General features: G+C 39.1%; 2 protein-coding genes across 3 annotated transcripts in view; both read left to right on the top strand.

The window, feature by feature from the left end:
• jag2b (jagged canonical Notch ligand 2b) overlaps nucleotides 1-9,491 on the top strand; it is a 52,353-nt gene extending 42,862 nt beyond the window's left edge. For both annotated transcript variants that reach the window (XM_042390698.1, XM_042390699.1), the window contains 10 exons: nucleotides 53-166; nucleotides 1,179-1,295; nucleotides 2,072-2,099; nucleotides 2,727-2,812; nucleotides 4,064-4,177; nucleotides 4,393-4,508; nucleotides 5,245-5,502; nucleotides 5,623-5,754; nucleotides 6,290-6,440; nucleotides 6,680-9,491. In XM_042390698.1, coding sequence (XP_042246632.1) covers nucleotides 53-166; nucleotides 1,179-1,295; nucleotides 2,072-2,099; nucleotides 2,727-2,812; nucleotides 4,064-4,177; nucleotides 4,393-4,508; nucleotides 5,245-5,502; nucleotides 5,623-5,754; nucleotides 6,290-6,440; nucleotides 6,680-7,209 — 1,646 coding nt within the window. In that variant the 3' untranslated portion in view covers nucleotides 7,210-9,491. The remainder of the gene's footprint in view (nucleotides 1-52; nucleotides 167-1,178; nucleotides 1,296-2,071; nucleotides 2,100-2,726; nucleotides 2,813-4,063; nucleotides 4,178-4,392; nucleotides 4,509-5,244; nucleotides 5,503-5,622; nucleotides 5,755-6,289; nucleotides 6,441-6,679) is intronic.
• A 6,471-nt stretch (nucleotides 9,492-15,962) lies between these two features.
• Nucleotides 15,963-27,375, top strand: part of esr2a (estrogen receptor 2a) — a 57,976-nt gene continuing 46,563 nt past the window's right edge. Inside the window, exon 1 of the mRNA XM_042390329.1 lies at nucleotides 15,963-16,229. The gene's annotated coding sequence lies outside the window, so the exon portion shown is untranslated. The remainder of the gene's footprint in view (nucleotides 16,230-27,375) is intronic.

A 27,375-nucleotide genomic window follows, 5' to 3' on the forward strand; every position in this document is an offset into this window, starting at 1 on the left:
AAGATTATGTGTGTGTGTGACCTCGGTGTTTTTTTCTTGTTATTCGGGCCAGGCGAGAGCCAGTGTGACCCAACCACCTGCAGTAATGGAGGCACCTGCTACGACCACGTGGATGCCTTCCGCTGTGCCTGCCCACCTGGATGGGGAGGAAACACATGCAATACAGGTGAGGCCTCGGGATGGCATAGATATATTAAGGTTTAAGGCGGCCCGTGCTTGCTGCAGGATTTGCTGAATGTGAAATACTTCCGTTTTCGTGTGTCTGTAAATTAGATTGTCGTAGGAAGATTCCAAAGAATTCCAAATTTTTAGTGTCTAAATAAGTTAAGGCAGGTTGAATTGAAAGGGTTTGACTATCGCCGTCTTATTTCATTTAATTCATTCAAAAGAAAGAGCGCACTTATACATTCATCACATGAAGGTGCATGGCGGTTAGAAATCAGCATTGATGATTCACCATGCACGCTTAATAGAAACCGCAAATTTATTTCAGAAGACAACCTTTTGATCGCGGTTGGATCTTTGACAAATCATTCATTCATTTAACCTTGTGTTCATGTTAGACAGTTTCGTGTTGCCCTTAATTGGCCAACTAATTCTCCAACTGGCTGAAATACACATCAACTGGCACAACACCAGACCTATTTGAACTGCTGAACAAATAGGAGATGTGAGCATCTGGGACCAGACTAATTTAACTAAAACTCCATTGAAACCCAGAATCATACTTTTTTTCATATTCAGTCATACTTATACAGATTAAATTTGGCTTTTAAATCAATTCAGGTGAAGGGCTTTACACAGACATTCATTGTGTCATGTGAAATAAGTATGTGATCAAACAATCCACCGTGATTATAAGTAGTTTACACTGACTGCCGTGCAGCAAGTAGCATTGTGTTTTAACTATATTACTATTTCAAACAGGTATCTGTCCTCAGGCATTATTTAAAAGGTCTTTTAATTTCCATTTGTGATTAATAAAGTACTCTATCTAGATTAATAGATAAGTGCAAAACGTCAGGTCAAGTAAGGTTACAGTTGCATGTAGTTGCTGCAAAAAGCATTAACATTGTCATTTTTTATTTACTGTGTGAGTTTGGTGTGTGGATGTGTAAGCTATTTTTGATTTTTAACAATCCGGTGCACCTCTGTGATCTTCCTCTCTCTTCCCACAGCCAAGAACAGCACATGCGCCTCCAGTCCTTGTTTGAACGGTGGAACCTGTGTGGGAGGAGGAGATACCTTCACCTGCATCTGCAAAGAGGGCTGGGAAGGCCCCACCTGTGACCAAAGTAGGTTTCTCTATGTAGCTTTGCATGTAACACTGAAATCTCTCTGATATCTGCGTATGGTGCCTTTTTAAGGCTCACATATCCTGTTTGATGTGATGTAACAGTGTTGATCAGCCGGAGTGAACTCCTCAAACACTCTCTGAAAATGCAACTTCAACATTGTGACAGAAAAAGAAATTCCTTTTTGACTGTTTTGAATTATTTTCATTCTTCTTGAATTCTGAAATTATGTTAAAAGTGCTTGTTGGTTCTGCCTGCGTGTCACCACACCCAGATTAAGAGCTTTAGTTGCAGTATCACAAGTTATAAATATTATACATGTATGTATGGGTCAACCTGGATGGATGCAGGAATTTTCCTGTAAAGCGACTGCAGTATTTGTATAATACAGAGACTTAACAAATGTTGTGAAATCCATCATTTACTGCAACTCCTTAAATTTTCTGATCAGGAAAAAACTGACTGGCTCAGTCTGGATGTGATTTTTCAGCATTAAATTACCAGTTTATGATCTTGGTAGATGTAATAAAAGAGGAATTTCTGTTTGTTTTGATACAAGATCACTAGAAAACCTACAAATGTCAAAGGATGATCATGTTTTGTGAACACCCTATCTTCTAGACAAACTAAAGGTACCAAAATGAAAACTTGTATTAGGTTTTAAAGTTAATAATATTTAGCCAGGCAATGTTAGGTAGGTGATCAAAAAATGACACAATGGCGCTGTAACAGCTCAACACTAAATGTCTCCTTTTTTTTGTTGTTCTCTTCAACAGACACAAACGACTGCAATCCTCATCCATGGTATGTACCGTTTCCTGCCTCACACACTCCTGTGGCGTAGCCAAACCTTTCCCCCCTTTTTTTATCCGCGTCTCCCTGCCTCCCTCCTCTCCACACTTCACACAGACCTCGCAGGCTGGAGAGGGGGTGAAGGGCCGCTAAAGGCAGTGGAAGTTGTCCTTAAATCAAGCCTCAAAGGGGCATCTCTCATAGGAGGAGGCTTGGATATTGAATAGGACAGAAAGAGGTAGGAGTTTTAGGGGGAGGAGGACAAGAGTTCCACCTACCCCATGGTGAATGCAGGTGGGGGGTGGAGAGGCGGGGGGGGGGAGTGTACGTGTCCATTCTCCCTGTGCGACCTGGGGGGGGGGGGAGCTGGGCTTTGAGGAGGAATGGAAGAGAGGCATGAGGAGGGGAGGGGAGGGACTGGACACGCCTATTAGCATCTGAAAGGTGGAGGCTTATATTGATGAGTTGAATTGAGCTTTGTGTCCCCCACTCCCACTCCCACACACACACACACACACACACACACACACACACACACACACACACACACACACACACAATGTGCTTTGTTGCAGCTGGAAAGGATGTGGCTCTTGTACAGCCTCATCTAATTGTTTTTTATTTCTTTCCTTTTCTCAGTTACAATGGCGGTATATGTGTGGACGGAGTCAACTGGTTCCGCTGCGAGTGCGCACCTGGTTTTGCAGGACCAGACTGCCGAATCAGTGAGTAATGACATACTTTATATATAACACACTCTCTGATGCAGTGCAAAAACCCCAACTAAAACATTTTGAATCTAAAAATCCTGATTCACAAGACCATAATGTAGCCATGGCAACCTGGTATGATTAAGAGGATGGATAGGTGGAGGAAGGAAGGAACAAAGTAAAAAGGCGGGGGCGAGGAGGAGATGGACACATTGACAAATGCAAGACCGGGACGCCGCCCTCTCCCTTTTTCTAGGTCCTTTAACGCCTCAGGGGTCAGAGGTCGTCCCTCCTCCATACTCACACAGCCACACAAACATACGGAAGACAAATTACTCAGTGACCCTAAAATTCTTCTTCTCTGCTCTTTTGTTTTGGCCGGATAGCATTCACCTTTTCTGTCAGGCTTGAATTTGAGTGTTCTCATCCAGACTGTGTTCGTGTGAAATCTGGACAACAATGAGCGGTATCCCCAGTGATTTTGATGAGGAGAGTGTCGTTCAAAGAGCTGTGCAAATAACAGCCGGGTTGGTTTTTAAACATGTACAATTTTGTTATTCACGTATAGAAGAAATTAGATTTGATTCAAGCCGTACAGCACCTGGCTTTATCCAATAATTGATTTCATGGTGTTATTTTGCCCAAACTGGACCAAAGGTTACCTTGCGAGTCAGCTGATCACGCAAGATCACAAGATAACACAAGAATCCATCTTTTCAGGCTTCAAGTTATGCGCTTGTGGCTGAACCAACGGTGGTTCGGACCAATCAGCGTCCTATGAGGAACTCCAGGCAGCTACAGGCATGGTTTAGGTGTGACGACAGCAAGAAGTTAGCATGTGATAGACGGCGATAGACAGATGGTTCATCCAAACACCTGCCAAGTAGTTCCCACCCTTTTCCAAGGACGACTTCTCAGATGGTTCCGCGTAATAAACCAATTGGCGTGTCAGGTTAGACCGAAGGGATCACAAGATAAATCTAAAGGGTGATGAGATGATTGACAAAATATGGGAGAAGGAACAAAATGGAAAGAAAGAACATTCCTACCCAAAGAAAATGTGGTCCATATGTTCTGGCTTTTCTCAAACGTAAAATGTTTTACCTCTTCAGGCCTTTACTCTGAGAAGTGAACATCTAATGCTTACAGCCCATAAACATATGCAACCAGTGACAAGGGGTCACAAGTAGGAATTACTTAGCTATAAAGGGTCATGAGCCAGAGAAGGCTAATAAATCTTTCTAAACCCAAATCTTTCTCTCACAGACATAAATGAATGCCAGTCTTCACCCTGTGCCTACGGAGCCACCTGTGTGGACGAGATCAATGGTTTCCGCTGCATTTGTCCGCTTGGAAGAACAGGAACCCGATGCCAAGAGTGTAAATACATTTCTTCCCTCTGCCTTGCTCATTCTAGTCTTCAAATTTACTCAATAATTCACTCCATCTTGTCGTTTATGTACACAAATTTGGACTCATCGTCTCATTAAAGCGGAATTTTAGGTGTATTGATTGATCCTTTCATTTAGTCACTTACTACTGCAGACCTCCTGTCATGAAAGTTCAATATGTCTCTTTTCTGTCTCTATGTATAGTCATAGGAATTGGGAAGACTTGTCACTATGCTGGGCTGCAACTTCCGCACGGCAGCCGCTGGGAGGAAGAGTGCAACAGCTGCCATTGCATCAACGGCAAAGTAGATTGTTCAAAGGTAACATGGCACTTCTAAACACACTGCCAGCAAATATCTGACGCTCTTCACATACACACAATCACTCGGTTTATTGTCTGAGCGAAGGAAAAACAACAACAAGCAGTAACAGTGCCCAGATAGAGGACCTTCAGCTGCTGATCCCATGGTGGATCAGTTGCTCAGATCAGTTGTTCCCAAAGTAGGTGCCATAATATGTGTTCAATTCCATTTACTGTTTGGCTTTTTTATACTATTTCACTACACTCTATGTAGTATGTATTACATGCTGAAGCTAAAATGTCATAAAATCCATGATTATGTAACATTTTAAAGCATGTTGACGAATCCGACAAAATGTGCAGTTTGGTCAAAAAGACGAGGTCTGTTTTTTAAAAATCAATCATCTGAGTCATGGTGAATAATCAGCGCTTGTTTTTCTTTGTCTTGCATAATAGTAAACTAAAAAAATGTGTCTCTTCTGCTGTTAGGAAAAAAACAAGTAATTTGAAGACGTCCTCTTGGGTTTTAGGGCATTACGAATAACATTTTTCTCCATTTTCTGTCATTTTATCAAACAATTAATCAAGAAAATAATCAGTGGATTAATTGCTGATGAAAATAATCATAAGTTGCAGCCCTAAATGAGGTGATACCCAGCATTTGCTAGTTTTCATGATAACGCAACATGCAAGATAATGCCTATATAAATGTTACGCAGGGTTTCATGTGAATATTTTTGACCCTGTGACACCAGGTGGTGTGTGGTCGTCGTCTCTGCCGGCTCCAGTCATCAGGCCAGGACCAGAGACAGCAGTCCTGCCCAGCTGGACGGGCATGTGTGGAGCACAGCTACCTCACATGCTTTACTCCTCCTTGCCATCAGTGGGGGGTTTGCTCCATGGCAAGAACCTCACCTCCACAAGCAACCACCAAGTGCCAGCCAAACAGTGGGCATTTGGACAACAGCTGTGGCCGCATAACACTTGTTTTCAACAGAGACAAAGTACCACCAGTGAGTCATCTCTTCACACATTTTTTTTTTTTTTGTTCCAGTCTTGCAGTCTTAAACAATTTTCAAGGAGTGCTTTTCATATTGTTGCTGATCAGTATATATGTGTGTGTTTCCTCTCAGGGAACAACCGTGGAGAATATCTGCTTTGAGCTGAGGTATCTTCCTGACACCCGAGGCTTGGCAAAAGACCACGCCCTTCTCCTGCTCTGTGACCTCTCTCATTCGAATCAGGATGCTGTAGAAGTAGCTATAGTAAGTGAATGATCCAAACTTTGTTTTTGTCAGACATACTCTTAAGCAGTATCACCAAATACTTCTCAATTTCATCTGAGAAGCACAGTGTTGCAAGAAGTTCTTTATCCCAGTTTGGCTGGCATAGTTTTAGTTGGTTGGGACAACTAACTCAGAAGTGTCCCCAAGCAAGACTGCTCTCCGAAGCTGCTCTGTGGCCACTTATGCAAGCTATTCAGTCCTATACCTGCTCTCATAGCCTCTTGCATTAAATTAGAATTTGCAGGTTCATATGTCTAAAAGTAACAGTCAAATTGATATATTTTGTCTTTGGAGGCTATGCAATCTGAAGTAAAGTTAAAGGAATAGTTTGACATTTTGGGAAATGTATTTACCCTCATTCTTGCTCAGGCTTAGATGACAAGATCGATGTCTCAGCTGAAATGACACATTGAAGTGAATAAGATGTAAATAGTTTAGATGTTGGGAGTCGACTTAAAGCCTGATCCTAGCTGTTTTATCTCATCTCTTCCCTCTTCTCTGATTTTGTTCTTAGTCTTTCCAGCCAGAGGATCTACCAGACCACAACCTAATCCAAGAAACAGCCAACACTATAGTGGGCACCTTGTCAAAGCGGCACAACAGCACCATAATGCTGGCAGTCATTGAGGTCAAAGTGGAAACACAAGTCATGCCCCCCTCAGTGGGTGAGTAATAATTAACAAAGGTGTCCCACTAGGATTTGTAATGGGCTCCTTTGATTTCCTGATTAGTGACTTACCACTAGTTAATGTGCAATAAAAATCTAACTTTTGAATATGTCATATTTATTCTGTACAACTTGAGTCATGAATTTTGCCTGGAAGTGATGTTTGATTCATGTCTCACTCTTGTCTTTTCTCTCCCTCTCCAACCTCTCCTCCCATGTACATCTTGATTTTAACAGACTACCTGGTGCCTCTACTATGTATTGTCTTCTGCTTGCTCTTCCTCTTCTGCATCATTGTATGTGTTTGGTGGACGCGTAAACGGAGAAAAGAGCGTGAGAGGAACGTGCGATCAGCTGCCGACGACAGCGTGAACAACCAGTGGGAGCCTCTCCGGCTCGTCGTGGGACGTCAGCAGCAGCATCACCAACAGCAGCTGAAAGAAAGCAACAGGGAGGCTGAACAGGAGCGCAAAAAGCTCATGGGCCCCTCCTATCGGACGTGTGATGAAGGGGAGGAGGAGGAGACGGAAGGCGAGCTTGAGCTCGAGGAGGAGAGTGGCGGAGCAGAGGCAGGAAAGCAGCCAGTTTATAAGTACTCTAAGACTGCAGTGCAGTCCAGTGAGGGAGTGATCTGTACCATGCACAGCTCCAGTTCACCCCTCAAAGCGCCCCACCGGACCCCAGGCTACAGCCCCAAAGACAACCGCTGGAAAAATGTCAGTGCCGTCTTGACTGGTCAAAAAGACCTCAGAGACCATTGTGTATAAGAAATTTAAAGGACTTGCGAAGTGAAAGCGAGAGAAGCTGCAAGGCTGTCGCTATTCTTTTTTTTTTTTTTTGGACTACTTTTGGAAAGAAAAAAAGGCTTTGTGCTTTAATAAGCCATTCTTTGCTTTGTTTTCATGTTTTTGTCAGTCACCTGAAACGATTTATGATTCAGGAGGCTAGAGCACAGTGAACATCTTTTTTTTTTTTTTTCTTTTCGCTTCTGTTCACTTATTTTTCTTTAATTATGTACAGAAGGAGCTGAAATGTAACAATTTTTCAGGAGGCAAAAGAAGCCCTCCACAATTTTTTTGTTTATGGATTTGTCCCATTTAAGAAACGATGAATCATCGAAAAGGAGAAAAAAAAAACAACCTGTATAAAGATTTTGTTTGTTTACAGATTATTATGATTTTGTTAAATTGTCAGTGGGCTCCTGTTTAGTGTCTGTGGGGGGGGGGAGGGCGGGGGGCAGATACAAAATAAAGGGACAGTAGAGGAAGGGTTTTGAGGGAAATGGACTGTTGCAGCCACAGTAACAGAGAAAACCCTCCCGTTACTCTCTCTTCAGCTCTTTCCAGATTTGCCCACCGATACCTGTGGCCGTCATGCGCCAGCCTTACCAAAACACTTGGCCTGGAGGGGAGAGGGGACAGAGACCCCAGTGCCTACTATGTGGCCTTCCATTTTTTTTCTCCTGTCTCTCAGTTGTCTTGGCTGAAAGCTCTGTTTGAGGATTTTTTGCAGTATTTGAGTTGGTAGCAAGTGCCTTTCTAAGAGCCCTGTGGAGGCTCCAAGTCGCGCTGCCCAGTTTGACCTCCTTGTTCTCAAATCTCAAAGGGATATAAATGTACATTTAAAGAGTTCAATTTCACAGCAACGCCATTCAAGGTATTTGATCAAAACAGAAATGAATACTCTGTACATATGTGTAAATACTAAAGGAGTCGCTGTGTATATTTGAAATAAGTAACTTAAAGACAAGTCACACATTTTTTTATTATTATTATTATTATTATTATTATTATTATTATTGTTATTATTGTTATGATTAATATTATTTTTATTTTTTTTTCAATGCCATTCCTTTTATTTATGCCAGTCGAAATAGGGAGGTTTTATAACACTTCATATCCAAAGTTCCACAGTTAAGAACCTTTACAATGAGGTACCACCTATGAAGGAATTTCTGAAGGGTTTATAAATGGTTTGTCACAGGGAAGCATTTCCTTTCCCAGTCACGTCAACAGTTGTGACTGTTTCTTTAGTGCTTTTTAGTTACGCAAAGTAAATCTGTGATGCACGATTATGCCCGTAGGCTAAAATATTGCTACTTTCACTCGCAATTTTAATGATTAAACAGTCATCATTAATAGATCTGATCTCACTCTTCAGCTCTCTTCACGCTTTAATTTTGTATTTCTTCTATCAGCTTGATTAAATTAAGCACGTTAGTCTCAATCAGCAGCAGCTGGACAGCAAAATCTGTGTTTTTTTGGGTGCAAATAAATCCATCCCAAGTACTTGTACTCATTTTTGTTGTAAAGAAAACAGGTAGATAAATAGGTTTCATAAATATACTACAAAATAAAGTCAGACTGCTGCTGCATTGCTCTTTATATGCTGAAACTTTCAAACATTTTGCTGTTATGGCCACTCCCCCATTAGTGATGTCACAGCAGGTGGTTTGCCACCTTCTGTGATGTAACTAATTGGGGTGTTCTGTCCATAGAGAGTGGAGCAGCTGTCTTCTTCTACCTTATTTGATGGAGTTATTAGTTACCCTTTTATGCTTTAATCCTTTTTAACTTACTTTCTTTCTAGTAGAAGCATCAGTTTTGGTCGGTCAATCATGATTCAGTTAAAGTTTCAACAGTAGCTTTTTGGGGCGGCGTTGCAAAGCTGCCAACATTAGAGCCTTAAAAAGTTTTTCCCCCGCAACCATTTCTAAACCTGTCACAAACCCTTTTGTTTCAGGTGCCTCATGCAGGTGTGTTTTGTTTTTGTTTTTGTTTTTTTTAAGTTACCAACTCAGTTCAAAATGACTTGTCTCACAATTTTACACCATCATATTTTCTGTAAATGGGACGCAGCAAAATAAAGAATTAAAGATGCATCACTGCTGGTGTTAAAAGCTGAATACGCATATTGTATACATTTTATTCTACAAGGGACATAAGTTCATTTTGTACAAAGAGAAAAGGTTTTCATTCTTTTAGTGGATGTTTCATTGTTCTAAATAATCATCCCAGTTATTTATTAAAGCAGTTTTGACACATCTTGATCATGCTTGTAATATTTGGTTTACAATACAGTAACATCACTGCTGACATGTTAATGTACAAGAAGCATCAGCCAATGGGAGGCTGGTGTGCTGGACATCCACACCAAACCACGTTATGAGAAGAAATCTTGACTCACAAGAATTTTAACTCAAGTTCCACTAACTCAGTTGTTCTGGAGCTTTCGACCTCGTCACACAGCCTTCATAAGCAGATGGAACTTGCTCAGATTTCATGGAATAGTACATGTACAAACTAATTAACCATTATTTTAAACACTTTTAGTACCTTTCCTCCATATTTGCATGACCCTTACAAACTTACATACTACTCAGGTCAAATTTGACCCATTTTTACATTTTAGAGCCATATAAACAGCCTAAACACCATTATTTTAGCCTGAAATTGTATAACCAAAATAAGAAAAACTGGAAATATTTCAGCTCCTCTATTTTTGTGCAGTTGATACACATTCTTGTACATCAAGGATGTTCCAGGCTAAATTTGACCTATATTCAAAAATCACCATTCAAAACTGTTGTTGCATTCATTAACATTAATTATCATCGTTATGGCTGTTATGTTCTCCTATTTTATGTAGCATAAGACCATAATATAGTGTGTCAATGTTTTTATTCTTCATAAACCATGTAAGAGGTAAAAGAATACACTTGTCTCTGCTCTCTGTAAGCTTAATTAAGGATTAATCACCCATTTATTAGTGGTGAGGTATTAATGAATGAAAAACAGATTTGTGGTTCAGAAGTATGGTATAGAGACTAATCATGAGTGGGTACTGTGAAGGGTCAGAATATGAAGAGTATGTAAGGGTTACAGTTATGGATTGACAGTTCAATCTTGACCTTGGAAGCCGCAGCAAGTTTCAATTGTTTCTATTCGGTGCTTTTCAAAAATAAAACTCCATTCATTTCTATTGGAATAATAATGTCAATAATAAACTTTATACAGCACCTGTCAAAACAGCATTATAAAGTGTTTTACATTGGAAAAAGCAAAAGTTAAGAAATTCAGCACTATATTTTCATGAAATCCAGCAATTAAAGGAATAGAGAATACAATAAAATAATATAAAAACAGTAAAAATAGAACACATAAAACATTGTTGAACTAGAAACATAAAACTTTGGGCTACGGTTAATAAAAGTCTCCTTTAAAAAGGTAAGTTTTAAGAAGTGATTTAAAAGATGTCACTGATTCTGCAAACCTCACATCTTTCTATAGCTGAGAGTCCCTGACTGCCAAAGCCTTGAGCCAGGACATAAACAGCCAGAGGACTTCTGCCTGAAGATCTGAGGCTGCTCTCTGAGGCACTCACAGGGGAGCCATATAACTAGTCCATGAAGTGCATAAATTATAATCAGTAAAATCTTAAAAGGGGCATATCATGCTTTTTCTGTTACTTTTATACTGTTATGATGTTGGATGTCTTTGTTAAACATGGTCAAAGTTCTAAAACTTGAGGTGAACATATGTAAAAATGCTCCCTGCAAGTCAAATGCCAGGGCTTCAACCTTCAATTTGCAAAGTCACTGCTACTTCCTCTCCGTGATGATGTCACATTGTTCGCACATGCCCACAAACAGCCGTCTGTTCTGTAGCCTTTGTTGCTAAGGTTGTTCCATGGGCTGTCCATCTTCATATTTCAATTGGATCCTTGAATTGAATAATAACATTTATTGTTTGTTTACGTAGCCTCCTGAGCCTCCAGATGTCTGCCGAGGGGCAGGTGGCCAATCAAAACAGAGCTGGCTCATCAAGAGAGAGGCCTGAAAGAGACAGGAGCTAAAATGGTCTGTTTCAAACAGAGGCTGAACTGAGGAGCTGCATAAAGAGTCAGTAAAAGATAAATAAGGAGTTTTTGAACTGTAAATCATCTAAAGATATTTCAGTAGAGCTCCAGAATAAAAATATAGACCTCGAAATGTGCATGATACATCCCCTTTAAAAATCAACTCTAAACCTGACTGGTAACTAGTGAAGAGATAACTAAACAGGAGTGTATTGGGGTGAGGGCAGAAATCTGAGACAGATATTTCAAAACTTGGGCAAATAAAAGCAAAACTATCTGTATGGCTGGAAACCACCAAGGCTAAGTGAAAAAATATATTGGGAAGTTGAGTGAACTGACCCTTTAAACACTTTGCCTACACAATAAAAGTGAGCTGGAAGTGAAATGTAGCTCTGCTCAGCTTAATAGTTCAACTGTAAATTTCTTTGTTGTGTCTTATATTTGTGCACACAGCAAATCAGAGTTGAACTCTCTACCTCTTCAAGAATTACAAACCTGTGAACGCCTGCAGCACTTGCCCTTGCCCTCGTCTATGTGAGCTGAGGACAGGCTGGATGGATCGATCCAATATCCTCACCAGCCTCCTCGCCGTCCTGCCATCAGTCTCGCCACACCAATAAGAACCTCATCTCCTGTTCTGGGCCGATCCGGTCTCCGCCAATGGGAGGCTGGCGTGATCATCCTGGCCACATAAAGATGTGAATGTTTCATGAGTAATGTTATGATGCCGGGTGGGGTGGGGAGGGACACTTTTCCCACTGAATCCCATGGGTACCCCTGACTGGTGCTAATGGGACCTTCCTCTGTCGGAAAGGCCGGATCGACTTACGCAGCTTTGTCGAAGTGGTGGAGATGAGAGGAGCTGATAATGTTGTATATTAGCTGTATATGGATGACTGCAAAATCATTTACAGTAAAAGGTTTTGGTCGTATAGTCATTATATATAGCATCATTTGATACTGATAGAGATGTGATGAAAATGAACTACTTGGATATCAGAATATTATCTTTTGTCTCTGCAGAAATACTTCTGGTCTGGTGCTCACATCTGCATTAATATAACATCATGCAGGTATCAATGCTAACATAGCATTGAGGTCCAGTCCCTGACTAGTAACAGTGATAATATTAAATGTCCAGCATTTATTGGCGACTTAACTGGTCAGATTGTGGCACCACCAAGCTAAGGCTACACTACTGAGAAATAAAGTTAAATGTGATGCTGATTCTGATTCTGAACCCAATTATTCTGATATTCTGTACAATATGGCCAAAGTTTTTGTGTTCCTTTGGTCTTGGGCTATTTTTTATAATTTGGGCTGGGCCCCTAGTTCCAATTGAAGAAATATACTATAGTATACAATGATGTTTTAGACAACAGTGTGTTTATTTATCTGTGCCAAAAGTTTGAGGATCCTGTCTTTTTGTTTCAAAGTCCTTAAAAAATGGTTTTCCCAGTTTGGTGTGGAAGGACTTCACTGGCCTACATAGAATCCTGACCTCAACCACATCCAACACCTTTGGGATTAACTGAAATGCTGAATGCAAGTCAGGCCTTATCAACCAATGTTAGTGGCTGACCTCATTATTGTGCTTGTAGTTGAATTGGAGCAAATCCCTGTAGCCAGGTTCCAAAGTCTGATGGGAAACCTTCACAGAAGACTGGAGGTGAAATGTTCGGGTGTCCACATACTTTTGGCCATGTAGTTTGGAGCCCTGGATCAAGAGTTACAGGTATTTTCAGTCAATTTCAAGTGGCTGTGAGTTAAACCTGCTAAGATATGACATGAATGTGGGGTTTACAACATGTGGACTATAAGTGTAAGTGTCAGATTTTTGATTTTCATTCATTTCACAAAATGCCTCAGACAAGAGCTAAAGAACTTATAATGAAGTCTATGTTCGTCAAGCATGATATTTAAATTTTAGCTACTATATATGGAGCTTGCATTTCCTCTTTCAAACATCCTAAGCACCGAATAGAAACATTTGAAACGTTTTTTGATTTGACTTGAACTAAATTTAACCAACTTTTGTTTTAAATCCCATCAACCATGTATCTTAAGTTAACATTTAGGCTTTGTTTCAATTCCTCTGCTACGTCTACTCACAAAAGATAAAACCATTAATTTCATATATTTCATGGTTAGGTGGTTGGGGTGTGATGCCAAGTTGCCTTTGTGCCTGTCAGCATCAATACCCCCCCACTGATCCCAGACTGCATCAGTAAACTGATACCAGATTCCAGAAGTGGCTCCTCACAACAGCCAAGGACATCTAAGTACACTGCATGTAAACACGTAGTACTACTACCCAGAGCTCAAAATGGCTGAAAGCATTCACAAAGAAAGTAAACAGGTTAAACGTAGACGTGATGGCTTCATTTATTTGATAAAAGCAGAGAAGGCTGCAGTCTCTTTTATACACATGTGCATTTCCTGCACACACAAGCAGACTGCAGTAGACTGACTGACTGTGAGATGGTATTTTGTGTGTGCCCCTGCTCTCTGTGGCTGCTCTGTACATCTGTTGATGTGGGTCTTTGGGACCATCTGACAGTGGAAGCAGCTGGGCGACAGGATTTTAGGCTAAGCCCTCCGTCCCTTTAAACACACACACACACACACACACTCACAAAACATGCCCCTTATGGGACATCAGGCTTGCACGTGCTGGTGGACAGTGGGCTGCAGCTGGCACTGTGGGGTGACTAAGGCAGTGGAACAAGCCACGGTGTACTGGCTGTGTGTGTTTGGGTGTGTGTCTGTGTGTGTGTGTGTGTGTGGTGGAGGAGTGGAGTGTTGGCTGGCACTGCAGGGGTGGGCACTAACTTGGCAGAGGGGAGGGTATGGTTGATGGCTGGTTCAGGGGGGAGTGCAATAGTGTCATGGCAGGTTTTCTGGGACAACTGCTTAGTGAGTCAGTGAGCGAGTGCGCGCGTGTGTGTCTAGATAAACAAATGTGACTTACATGATCTGTGAGGATAAACTGAGATGTTGCACTACAAAGGGTAACTGGATACAGCTCAGAAAACTTAAGAGAGATAAATGTAGAAATGTATTACATTTATATCTGCAGATAATGTGAGGAGATGGTGCAGATGGCATTGTGTTTACAGGAAAAGTGACGATGTATAAAAGTGGCACAAGAATTAATGTTATTTTAATAGTTATCATCAGAACATATGCTCTTCTTCTCTGTCTTTTGTGTGAATGTAACCTAAAAAATAGTAGCAAGTGCGGTGGCTACTTTATTTTTCATAAAACTTTGGGGTTTTGAGTTCCCTAAGAAATATCTAAAGCTTTAAATTCTATATTAAGTGCAATGTATTATCTATTTTCTTGTATCAGACATACATGGCATTAACTTGATACATGGAACAGTAACGATATTGCTTCTGATACAGACACCACAAATAATTTCTATCATGATTTTAGAACCAAAGAATAACTATTAATCTGAAAATGACATATTGATGTTTAAAAAAATGCTATAAATGTCATCTTTAATGGATTTGGATTTTGTACCCTCCTTGCTATAACGCAGGGATGGGGGAATGGGATGGGAGGCTTTCAAAACACACATGTTGGATTTTGCAAAACACAAGGAAAGGTCAAAGTGCAAAGGATGGTAAACAAACTATGAATTTGCATCTATTTCCATACATCTACCAGGAGTCCTTGTCCATGCATGCATGCTTGTACGCATACAGTACATATTCATGAAGCTCACACTGTATATCCTGCATATATATGACACACACATATAGCACGTTGACATTCAGACAGATGGAAAGATGGTGTGCATGAAACTGTGCCTTTTCGAGATCTTATCGTGTAGTTTTCCTTGCTATGTTTGCTGCTACATATTCCATGCATGTCTGTTTGTGCACGCTCAAGTGACAGTGTGCAGTGCAACCCAACACCCTGCACAGTGATATGCAAGGTCAATTTGCACCTCTCCCAGCCTGAGTGACATTAGGGAGTGTAAAATACCCTCAAGAGCTACACTGAAACATGTTACAGTATGTATAGTACAAAAAAAACAACTAAAAGCTTGAGTATTTGTGCAAAGTGACAGTGTGTAGTGGCTCTGAGAGAGTAGCGTTATCTGAAGTATGGAGGTAAATGTTGCATTCATATAGGGATGCAACTGATTATTTTCATTATCAATTAATCTGTCAATTATTCTTGATTAATCGATTAGTTGTTTGGTCTAGAAAATTGTGAAAAATGTCGATCACTGTTTGCCAAAGCCCAAGAAGACGTCCTCAGATGTCTTCTTTTGTCCCGACCAACAGTCCAACAACAAGATTTTCAGTTTACTGTCATAGAAACCAGAAAATAGTCACATTGGAAAAGCTGGAACCAGAGAATTTGGAGATTTTTTTTCTCACAGAATATCTCCAAACCATTAATCGATTATCAAAGTAGTTGCCAATTAATTTAATATATTTGACAACTAATTGATTTATCAACTAATCAGCTCTACATTCTTAACTTTTAAAAACACAAACTCATTCTTTGCCAACAACACTGAAACTTTATCTGTCTGGCTAACAGGACACTGTTTGTGAAAGTGTAATCTTTTTGTTAAATGTTTTGTAGCTAGGGCTGTGAGCCAGGTCACGTGACATACTGTATTCCTGCAACAAATAAACAAACGCACCCTTTGCTAAAGAGCGGCCTATTTAAGCTGTCAGAGTGCTGTCATTTCTTTTCTTTGCTAGGCTGACTGCTTCCTAACTATTCTGTAACATTACTGTAAATAATATTTACTAAATATATGCTGCGACCACCGCTGCTTCAAATAAATAATCACATTTATGATGATATGCTGCTAGCTAGCTTACTACTCATTTAGTTGCCTGTCCTGCTGGATTTACTTTCTGCTGAGATGCTTCACTTCACTTCACCAACTTCACTAAGTGTAAGTACACGCTGCTTGTGCTGAATTCAATGTCAAAGTCAATGTCCTGGCTCTGCTCAGTCGTATTTATGGGCTTGGAAATATCAGTGAGTTAATGTCTGTAAGCTAACAATGACTGTCTAGTTGTTCTCTGGCAGTTGTGCTTCTGTCTTTGCTGCTTATTTTAGCAGTTTTATTGCTGCCATTTCATGGGCAGCATTTGCATTTTATATTGATTGTGATGCCAATGCAAATTTAGCAGTGGCTGAGTTTATTTCTCCTCTGGTTGTTATTTGGCAGGTGCATTATAGTGTTTTCATGCTGCTGATTTACAGCGTTATTTTGATTTTGTAGCATGTTTCCCCCAAGTTGTTGCTCTTGTTTTGGGGTTTTTTCTAATGGCATGCTGTAAACCAGCTCTCTAACATTGTATTGACATTGTACAGTATTTGCTGCTTGACATTTATGTATTTATCACAGGCCACTGGTTTTGTTACATGCATAGAGTATTCTAGATGTACACTCATCCTTGTTATGGACATAAGTATTATTTTTTTATTGGGTGAATTGGTCTATCTTCACATCCCCAACCAAAACAGACCTATATATAAGAAATGTAAGTTATCAGAATACTCTGAAAGTTACCATGGAAAAGAGCACATGATAGGATGTTTAAAAGAAACATTATACCCTCAATTTACTTTTTTGTGCACAGTCAGTCGATCTGTTTCTACTCACCTTTCAATATTCCATAGAGAACAGACAACTAGCTGCATCTTGTTTTGTAGTTGACATGTAGGCGGACAGTCATAGCAACAGCAATGAACACATAATTGGTTGCTATTTGATGTAAACAGACTGTGATGAAAACCTGATGTCTAATGTTAATATTTTAGTTATGTGTTAAATCACTGAAACTTAAGAACTTTTTTTCCCCCCGCTCTTTACCTTCATTGTATTTTTGGTGGTATTATCAATGGGACATTACTTTGTGTACATTTGGCCAGTCTTCCACAGAAGCAATGGCTTAGTGCTTTACAGTAAGCCACATACCATGTAACCATAATGTCCCAGGGCATTTTCTTATATCTCCAACAAAGTTTCCTGTCACTCCCTATGGTCAGCTATCATACAAAAACACTGCAAAAACTGATGGATAAAAAACTGTGTATACTACAGATTTAATGTGCCTGTAAACATGTAAATGGACAGATGGTTAAACAAACATCAGACTTTACCATAGTAGACTGCTGTTTGTTTCCTGTTTCCTTCCGACAGTCAACGTTGGTTTCTTTTAATCGTGACCATGATTTTTCCTTAACCAAGTTGTTGTTATTGTAACCATGGCAAAGAAGGTCCACTAACCCTAACAAAGTATCAATCATAACCCAAACCACAATGTTTCTCCAACCCTAACCAACTTGGTTTTGTGCTTGAACCTAACCAAACCTTAATTGTGTAAGATAAGAGACGACAGTTTTATTTTGGCAGTTTTTAAACAAGCATCATCCCGTTGATAAGGGTGTCAGATCAGAAAACACTTACAGTGTTTTTTTGGAGGTCATGGGCAAACAACTTATTTTGTCGTTTCATTTGGAAGACTTGTTGGAAATCACAGATGAACACATTAAGGGCTTCTCGTCCATGTTGGTTGAAAGCTCATGCAAAGATCATGCAATATGATCGAAAGGTCAAGAATAGGGATGTCAATGGTTAACCGTCAATCTGTTAACCACCAAGAATATTTTTGACCGGTTACGCATGTCGGTTTATAGGTTAATTTATAAAAACACACATTTACAGACCAGTCACACAGCTGACGGACTGTTAGCATAGTACTCAGAAAATATGGTAATTTGATGGAAATTTCATCTGCTGTTGAAGAACATGTGATACGATCAAAAGCTCCAAAGCAAGCAACCTTCAGCGGAGATTATTTTGTAATCATCCATAGCAGTGTAAATGCTAGTGAGGATTACAAACACAGATTTTTATTTTTTTAAGTGAGCCATTGAGCTGATTTTTTTTTCCCCTACAGTGTGACTCAGCCTTGACTCACTTGATTCATAATGAATTAGCAAATAATGAATGAGTGTGATTTTGTAAAGTCACACATTCCGGTATTGGTTTGGGCTTGTCACAGAAATATGTTTGTTGCCTTGAGCCATGTCAAGTGTAGGTGAGCCATTATGTTCAAAAACTAATGCTGGAGAGAAAATGATTGAGCATATTAGCATAATCCTACTTTAACTTTGCTGATGTCTCTTCTATCGCTCTGATCCACACAGTTACTGAGACTTTATTCCACAAAATAGAGAGAATGGAAGAAATGTTTTCCAGCAGTAGCTTTTGTTCACATGTTAACAGTTTATTGCAGTCATGCCCAGAATTCTCTTTTTATGAGCAGCTCATCTACAGCGTGCATGGGCTTGATGCCTTGCTCAAGGGCATTTTATTGGTAGCAAAACGCTTGCGTGAACTTCCAGCATTCCTCTTACACAGCCTTACAGTATATTTCTTAAATGTTCTCAGTTCAGCTCTGAATTAAGTGATCTTCACATTTAACAATTTGAATGAATAAGTATTGAATATAGTATGCTACATTTGATAATTGAATAAATAATAAATAAATTAAATAATAAATAATAAAAAAAGTAAGAAATTATGCCAAAAATTTGCTGATTGCAGCTTCTCAAATGTGAAGATTTGAAGCTTTTTTGGATTGTCTTTGATAATAGATGTAATACATTTAGATTTTGGACTATTCATCGAACAGAGCAAGACATACATCTTATTGGATTGTGGAGAATTATAACAGGCATTTTTATTTTTATTTTTTTTTTTACAATTAGTCCCCTATCTGACATTTCAAGATAAGGTAATTGTTGGTTGCATTCGTATTTGATGAATGCACAACCCAAATAAACTGAAATTATTCTTATTAAATGTTAATTAATAAGACTGTTAATGAACTGTTGTGATATTTTCCGGTCAGAAATTTGACCACACCACAGCACTGAGACTTCTCTCGTTAATATCTTCAATTACATCCACTTAAACACAGACAGTGGCAGAAACTCAGTCTTAGTATTATTTAGGGCTGCTGGATGATGGCAAAAATCATAATCACGATTACTTTGGTCAATATTGAGATCACAATTAGTTAACACAATTACTCATTGACTTTGGAAACATCATGTAAGCCTATTTATTGAACTTTTTAATAAAATTTGTCTCTTTAATAGTGGATTTCCTTGAACTTCAAATATAATTTCAACTGAAAAACAAATAAAAAATAAATGATAAAAAATGAGATAAATACATAAAATAAATGCACAATATATAAACACACATATTTAAACAAATAATATAAAAATAATAAATAGATCAATAATAAATTTGATCAAAATAAATAAGATTAACCATGTTATAGTGTACTTCCACAACCTACTGAAAACTACTAAACATAGAATATATAAAACAAATTAGACCAAAATAATTGAGATCCTATTATTGTAGTGATTGTTAAGATGCATGTTGTGTGGAGAGTGATCGATACGAAAATGATCATTCATCATGGTACTCTGAGAAATACAAGAGGTTTGACAGAAATCATTGACTTGTATTATCCTGCAATGTGTTTACATGCACTTTAGTATCCAGGTTACAGTTGGTTTTCTCTAGAAAGCTGATTTCTTAACTGTCATGTGAATGAGAAACCTGCTTTCTGTAATCCGAGTATGGGATTAGAGAAACCTGGTTCCCACAGGTAGATTTTACTCCCTGGAGAACACCGATTTTCTCTGCCATGTAAACACGTAACCAGGTTACTAATCAGCTTTTTACAAGTAAGCATGTGCACAATTACAAACTACAGACAGAGAAAGTATGGTACCAAGTGGCTGGATGAAAGGAGAGATCATTACACAGAGCGAAGTGTCCTCGTTTCTAAAATAATAGCATCCAAAGTCTGACTGAAACTAAAACAAAATAGCCTGTAAATATCTAAGTAAGTCAGTTTCCACCACTGAAAATTTGACTGCTAAATTCAGACATATTTGCTCTGTGAGGAAGAGCTCCGCTCTGTCTGTCTCTCACTGCACTGTCCGACTGCTCTGACACATGATGTGCTGGGATTATAACATAAGACAAAACGAGAACATCATGCGAAACGGAATGCGGCACAGTAATCGTTTTATCTTGATGATCTTGTTTCCATAATCGTTGGAAGCCGTAATCGTAATTGAAAATAAAATTCAATTATCGCCAAGCCCTAGTATTATTGGATCTCAGTGCTGCATTGGACACGGTCGACCACAACATACTAATAGACCGAGTGGAAAACTGGGTGGGACTCTCTGGCACAGTACCAAACTGGTTTGAATCCTACTTAAAGGACAAAGACTACTTTGTGTCTATAGGTAATTATATATCTGAGCAGACAAAAATGACATGCGGAGTTCCCCAAGGCTCCATTCTGGGGCCTCTTCTGTTCAACATCTACATGCTTCCACTGGCTCAGATTATGGAAAACAACAAAATATGTTACAATAATTATGCAGACAACACACAAATTTACATAACCATATCACCAGGGGACTATGGTCCAATACAAGCACTGAGTAAGTGCATTGAACAAATCAATGATTAGATGTCCCAGAATTTTCTTCATTTCATCATTCATTTAAAGATAAAACTGTAATTGTTTTTGGAGCCAAGGAAGAACGAGCTTCAATTGATAATGCTAAAAACCACAAACCAAGCCAGAAATCTTGGTATAGTCATGGACTCAGATCTGAATTTCAAAAGCCACATTCAGACAATTACAATGTCAGCCTACTATCACCTAAGGAATATATCAAGGATTAAAGGACTTGTGTCTCAGCAAGATTTTGAAAATCTTGTCCATGTATATATCTTCAGTAGACTCAATTACTGTAACAGTGTCTTTACAGGTCTCCCTAAAAAACCGATCAGAACGCTGCTGCTCCATCAGATATTTACACTGGATTCCTGTCTGTCAAAGAATTGATGTTAAAATACTGCTTTTGGTTTCTAAAGTACTGAATGGTTTAGGGCCAAAATATATTTCTGATCTGCTGCTACGTTATGAACCATCCAGACCTCTCAGGTTGTCTGGGACAGGTCTGCTTTCTATCCCCAGAGTCAAAACTAAACATTGAGAAGCAGTGTTCAGTTTTTATGCTCCACATATCTGGAACGAACTCACAGAAAACTGCATGTCTGCTGCAACTCTCAGTTCTTTTAAATCACAGCTGAAGACTTTTCTGTTTGCTGCTGCCTTTTTTTAAATCAAATTTGAGGCTTTTGATTTATATCTTACACTGCACTGTTTTATGTCTTGTTCTATTTTAGCTTATTTTAAATTCCAATTTAACTCTTTTTAATGGTATTTAAATGTCTTTTTATATTGCCTCGTGTTGCTTGATGCCTTTTATGTTTTATGTAAAGCATTTTGAATTGCCTTGTTGTTAAAATGTGCTATGCAAACTGGCCTTGCTCTGCCTAAAATTTTAAAAAGAAAAAAGCTGATATCACAAAAAAATATCAAGGTCCTGATTTCAAAAAGCAATGCATTCACCAGCTGATTAATGTTTGAATGTTTCTTCTTTCTGTGTTTGAGGGGAGGTGGAGAGAATCAATTAATCAGAAATCCATTCGATCCTTTAATCAATTCTCTCAACTTGACACTTGACAGGCGTGACCTTTGACAGCTGATCAGGGGTCAACTCCATCTGTAGTCAATCAGTTCAATTACAATGACTAAATGAAAGGATAATGGAAAGTTACAGGGAAAGTCCCACGTAAAGACTATTGATTACCTTCTTTAGGTCCAATAATCCCTTTCATCCATTAAGGCTCTATGGGATCATGGGCCTTCGTTGCATTTGGTTGCAACTATTTTCATCCCCTCATGTAAGGACCCACCAGAGATGCTCAATAATTTCACCTTTGTTCAAACTGATTAGTCTAAATTTTGTGTATTTGTGTTGGTAGCCATCAGATTGTGGAGGAAATCTCTAAATTGAGGTTGTACGAGGTCATGAGAGGACTCTGCGTTGGCATTGAGCAATAAGGACAAAGCTGGGAATAGCGAGTGGATGGATGTTACTGCTTGGCAAGGTGCCCGATGTGACAGCTGACTTGATAAGGAAGGCCTTTTATCCTGCAGACGAACATGTGGCCGATGCTGCAGCATCCTCTCCAATAGACAGACAGTTTCTCTGCTGCTGGGACCAGGGGGGAGGGGTAATATGACCTGCCATGGACCCACCTTCCCTGAAAGATCACTGGCTCTCAGTAAAGCTGATTTTGCTATTTTATAGGTCTTTATGTCAGTTTTACTTGATAATTATTATATGCAGGGGGGTTGCGGAAGAAAAACGCACCTAACTACAGATAATCAAGCTTTTCATCACTGGAAGCTTGATTGGAAGCTTGGTAAATTTCTGTTGTAGGTTCATTAATGATAAACAGTATAGAATTGGTAGAATCAAAAGAATCTCAGGGATCTCTTCACTGCTCATCCCATGTAACCAGTTCCTCAGTTTATTATTTATTATTTATAAACAGCAACAGTAAAACCTTTGTTGGGCCCTTATGATTCAGCATTATTATTTAATGATTTTCAGAGGAATCTCGTTGTGATATGATCAAATTGTCTTATCGGTGTAGAGGTATAGAGGAGTAGATAGGCAATGACATGCAACAGAGGTCCCTGACCAGACATGAATGCCCCTGTATTAGAACTGCAACAATGAGGCAATTCAAAGATCAGTTGATCGACAGAACATTACTTGGCAACTATTTTGATAATCGCATAATGGTTTAAGTAATTATTCAAACAAAAATGCTAAAAAATTTGCTGGTTTCAGCTTCTCAAATGTGTTGATTTAATACTTCCAATAGGCTACTATTTTAACTCAATATCTTTGGGTCTGGGACTTTTGGTTGGATGAAAAAACAACATTTGAAGGTCTCACTTTTGACTATGAGAAATTATGTTGGACATTTTTCATGATTTTCTGACCTTTTTATAGAAGAAAACCAATGATCAATTAATCAAGAAAATAATTGGCAGATTAATCGATAATGAAAATAATTGTTAGTTGCAGTCCTACCCATGTATGATCACTTTCTTCCTGAATGATTATTGACCTTTGGTGCAAAATTGGGAGTCTTGACAGAAGCCCCTGCTCCTTGAATGGTTTACCTTTGATCTTGAATCTGAAAATATGTCTGAGTTTCTAGAAATATTGTAGATCTGCAACCAATGATTACCATCATCACTTAATCTGTGAACTAACTCACTGAGTCTAAAGATTCACCTGTTATAAGTTCTTGTGACATTACTACAATGGTGGATTATTGACAATATGAATCATTTATGTTTGGATGGTTATGATAATTGGGTACACTATTTTGCATGTGAGGATTTTCACAATGAGCATGTTTGGTAAAAGTGCTTCAGAGTAATGCAAACCATTAGAAAAGCAGTGTAATCCATTTGGTTACCAATGCAAAGTCAATGCACCACTGGGTCAAGCAACAAGAAATGCATTTAATGTTTTCAGAGAACAAACTGTGGATTTGCAGTGTGTTGAAAATCATGACTTTCATTCCATGATTGTGGCAAAGCACTTCAGGAAAAAACACAGCGAAAAATGGCTCATGTTTGAGAAGCTGGAAGCATCTGCATTTCATGTAAGAAAACTTGGCAAGATAAATTGTAAGACAATGATATTAGTTTATGTATTTAAAGCCAGATTCAAGTGTTTTTTCCTTTAACCCCTTCATAACAGGACATCTTCACCCTCAACATATTGTTTTTCTTATTCACATCCTTACTGTTACCCTTAACCCAAGCCCTGTTCCTAAACAACATAATTGAACAGGTGAGGTGACAAAATGTTCTCACTCAAGAGGATTTTCCTCATCATTTTACTATTATTATGAGAACAAACACACACAAACATACACCAGAGACAAGTGAGTTATCCACTCACCCACCGCTCCCTCCTCCTCCTCCCTCATCTGTCTGACAGAGTTCCTGTCCCCATCTACCCAGAGAGTCCGGCCACTGGAGAACCAGAAAGAAGAAAAACATACTTTGTTTTTTTATGACATTAAAGGCAGGCAGCCTTGTCACAGTGTAGCTGTGTGTGCTAGCTCGTTTGATAGGGAAATTGGATCTAGACTTGAGAGGGGAGTGTAATGCGGTTAAAGGCATCATGAAAAGCCAGCTGTAACAGGATTTCATCCTCTGTGGAGCCCCGACTGACTGCTGCCGTGAGGCAAGTCATTAGGGAAAATCCATGTGCGTGTGTTTGTCTGACTCTGCTGATACTGTACTGTATGTAGGAGGTTAAACATTCTCCAGGGCCTGAGTTGCTGAATCTGTCATGCAGCTGTGCCGCCTTGTACTTGGCAGAGGGTCATACATGTCAGAACAAGTATCAAATTAATCGCCAACTATTTTGATAATCGATTAATCATTTTGAGTCTTTTTTTTAACATGGAAATGTCCAAATTCTCTGATTCCAGCCTCTCAAATTTTAATATTTTCTAGTTTCTTTAGTCTTCTATGACAGTAAACTAAATGTCTTTGGGTTGTGAACTGTTGGTCAGGACAAAAGAAGACATTTGAGGACATCATCTTGGGCTTTGGGAAACAGCGATCGACATTTTTCACCATTTACAGACATTTTACGGACCAAACAATTAATCAATTGATCGTGAAAATAATGGACAGATTGATCAATAATGAAAATAATCGTTAGTTGCAGCCTTATAAATCAGTATTCCCCACTGCTTGGAATTCATTAGAATCATTTTGTAACATGAGATCAGGGATTGCTGTGGCATTAAAAAACTGACTCAGCAACCTGCCATGACTGAATGAATGCAACTGAGAGCAGAAACCAGCTATTATAATTGGTGCATTTCTAGTCGATAGAGAGGCAAATACTGTGGTCAGTTACTGTATGATGAATAGGTAGAAACCATGGAGAGGGAGATAGATGGGTTGATATGAAATGTTAAATACATACAACATGATATCATAGGTGGATGCCAAACGATATGGTCAGCAGAAGAAAACATACTGTAGATAGATGGATAGGCAGACACATAGATCGATAGATACATAGACACTGTAAGTACCTCTGGTCTTTCTAATTTGTATCTTTCCTTTTGTTTTGTTTTTTTTTTTTTAGCTTGAAGCTATTCCTGAAACGTGTTTTGTTGCATACAACAGTGTGTTTTTGTGTGCCACTGCCAAGGTGACTTTTCATATGCGTGTTCGGGGGAGAACAATTTTAATAGCTTCTTGCCAAGGTCAGCGCCTTCGCTTTGCTATGTGTGGAATGAGTAAAGGCCTTCGCTCGCAGTGCCTTCAGCCGACTCCAGAGAGTCGCGCTCATTGTGTGGCAGCCGAGGGGGAACAAAGACATTTCCACTGGAGGAACTTTGGGTTCCTGTCGATAAGGAGGGCAGCGTTCTGAGCCCGGCCGTGTTTATATGCTTGTGTACAGCGGGAATCTACGTAGAAGCAGAGGCTTGCACTTTCCAGACAACAAGTGGTGGTGGCTGTATAAATAGTCACCCTTGGAGAAACATCAAAGGGAGGGAGAAAATTCCACCCGATGATCACGATTGCCAGCCTGAATGAGGTTTATGAGTGTATATCTAACCTGTTATTCAAAACTAATCTGTTCCTAATGAAAATAGCTCGACATACCCTCCAAATCTGTTAGTAAGACCATTATCACTACAGAAAAACAACTTCTGGACAATGTGACCACTAACTCTATCATCTATATACTGTAAGCCACATTGGCATGTGGTCCAAACACCTTGACAAATCCTCAGAGGAAGTGAGGATTTGTCATTCACAGATCCGTTCTTGCAAAAGCGCACTCCATTCATCTTACGGCCATAAGACGTCATGCATTCAGTTGGACGAAAGACATAGCTGTCAAAGATCCAATTTTGTATTACTCATACATTCTTAACAAAAATGGTTCAATAGAAGGGGGTAAAATATGGGTTTAAACTTGAGGCTCTGTTGCCCTCCACAGGCAGGCTTCTGTACAGTTCCAAAATCAAAGAGTAGTTTTTCTTCCATTATTTTCAGTCACAATATATTTTACATCCACTATATGTGTGTCCTGATTGTATGTTTCTCTCTGCATTTGTGCCATATAGAACATATTTGATGATTTTTAAATAGCTATCCAGCAGCGCTTGTCAATTATGAGCTGATAGGCAGTGACATTGTGAGAACTTTTTGGGTCCAAGAAATCCTTAGATGTTTCAAGTAAGTCCCAGATATTTGAGCTGCATCAGTCATCTGCAACTCTACTGGTTATTCTCCAATTTTATCTGTGTTTTAGCTAGCTGGATAGTTGGCTATAGTAATAATCAATTTGTAGAATTTAATCTCTTTGTCAATCATTCAATTCCTTGTATCAAAGACTGTAACCGTTTATGTTTGCAACACAACTCGTTTTTTCATAAATTTTTGAGTCCACAATGGTCTTTCTGTAGCTTCAAGATGAATCCAGTGAAGATAGCTATTGGTTCTTTCAGTACCAGAAAATGAAATAGTTCCTTAGGCTTCATTTTCTGTAGGCCCTTTGAGTTGCTGTGAAGAATTAAAGTATATAGAGTGCAGGAAATATTTTAAGCTTTAGCTGGTATTAAGCAGTCGCTGATGTTTTTTTTGCATTACACTGCTCTGAGATCAGTTTAAAAATCAAAGTGTGGCCAGTACATTAGTTAAGACACAATATTTGGAGCACACAAAGGCAGAAGTTTATCTCAGGACTTATGTCAAAGGAAATGATATGTTTCCTTTCTAATCTTACCAAACTGACAAGCAAGATAATGGACTGTAACTGTTAATAAAAGCTCTTACAGTAGCTTTGTTCATTCATGCTAAGTGCCCAGTTCTTCTATTTATACCAAACTGCAGAAATGCATCACTTCCTGAGTGCTTGGTGACATGTCTTGGGAAATATCTACAGGACGAGTCACTTTGCATTCTGTCTGATATAGTGTAAAGTCTCACATGCTGGTTATATGGTTGAATATGACTCAGTTTGACTGATTTAATCTTAGGTGGTATATGTTTGATAGCAGTAGC

The sequence above is a fragment of the Thunnus maccoyii genome, chromosome 17 (genome assembly GCF_910596095.1).
Source record: "Thunnus maccoyii chromosome 17, fThuMac1.1, whole genome shotgun sequence".
NCBI lineage: Eukaryota > Metazoa > Chordata > Actinopteri > Scombriformes > Scombridae > Thunnus > Thunnus maccoyii.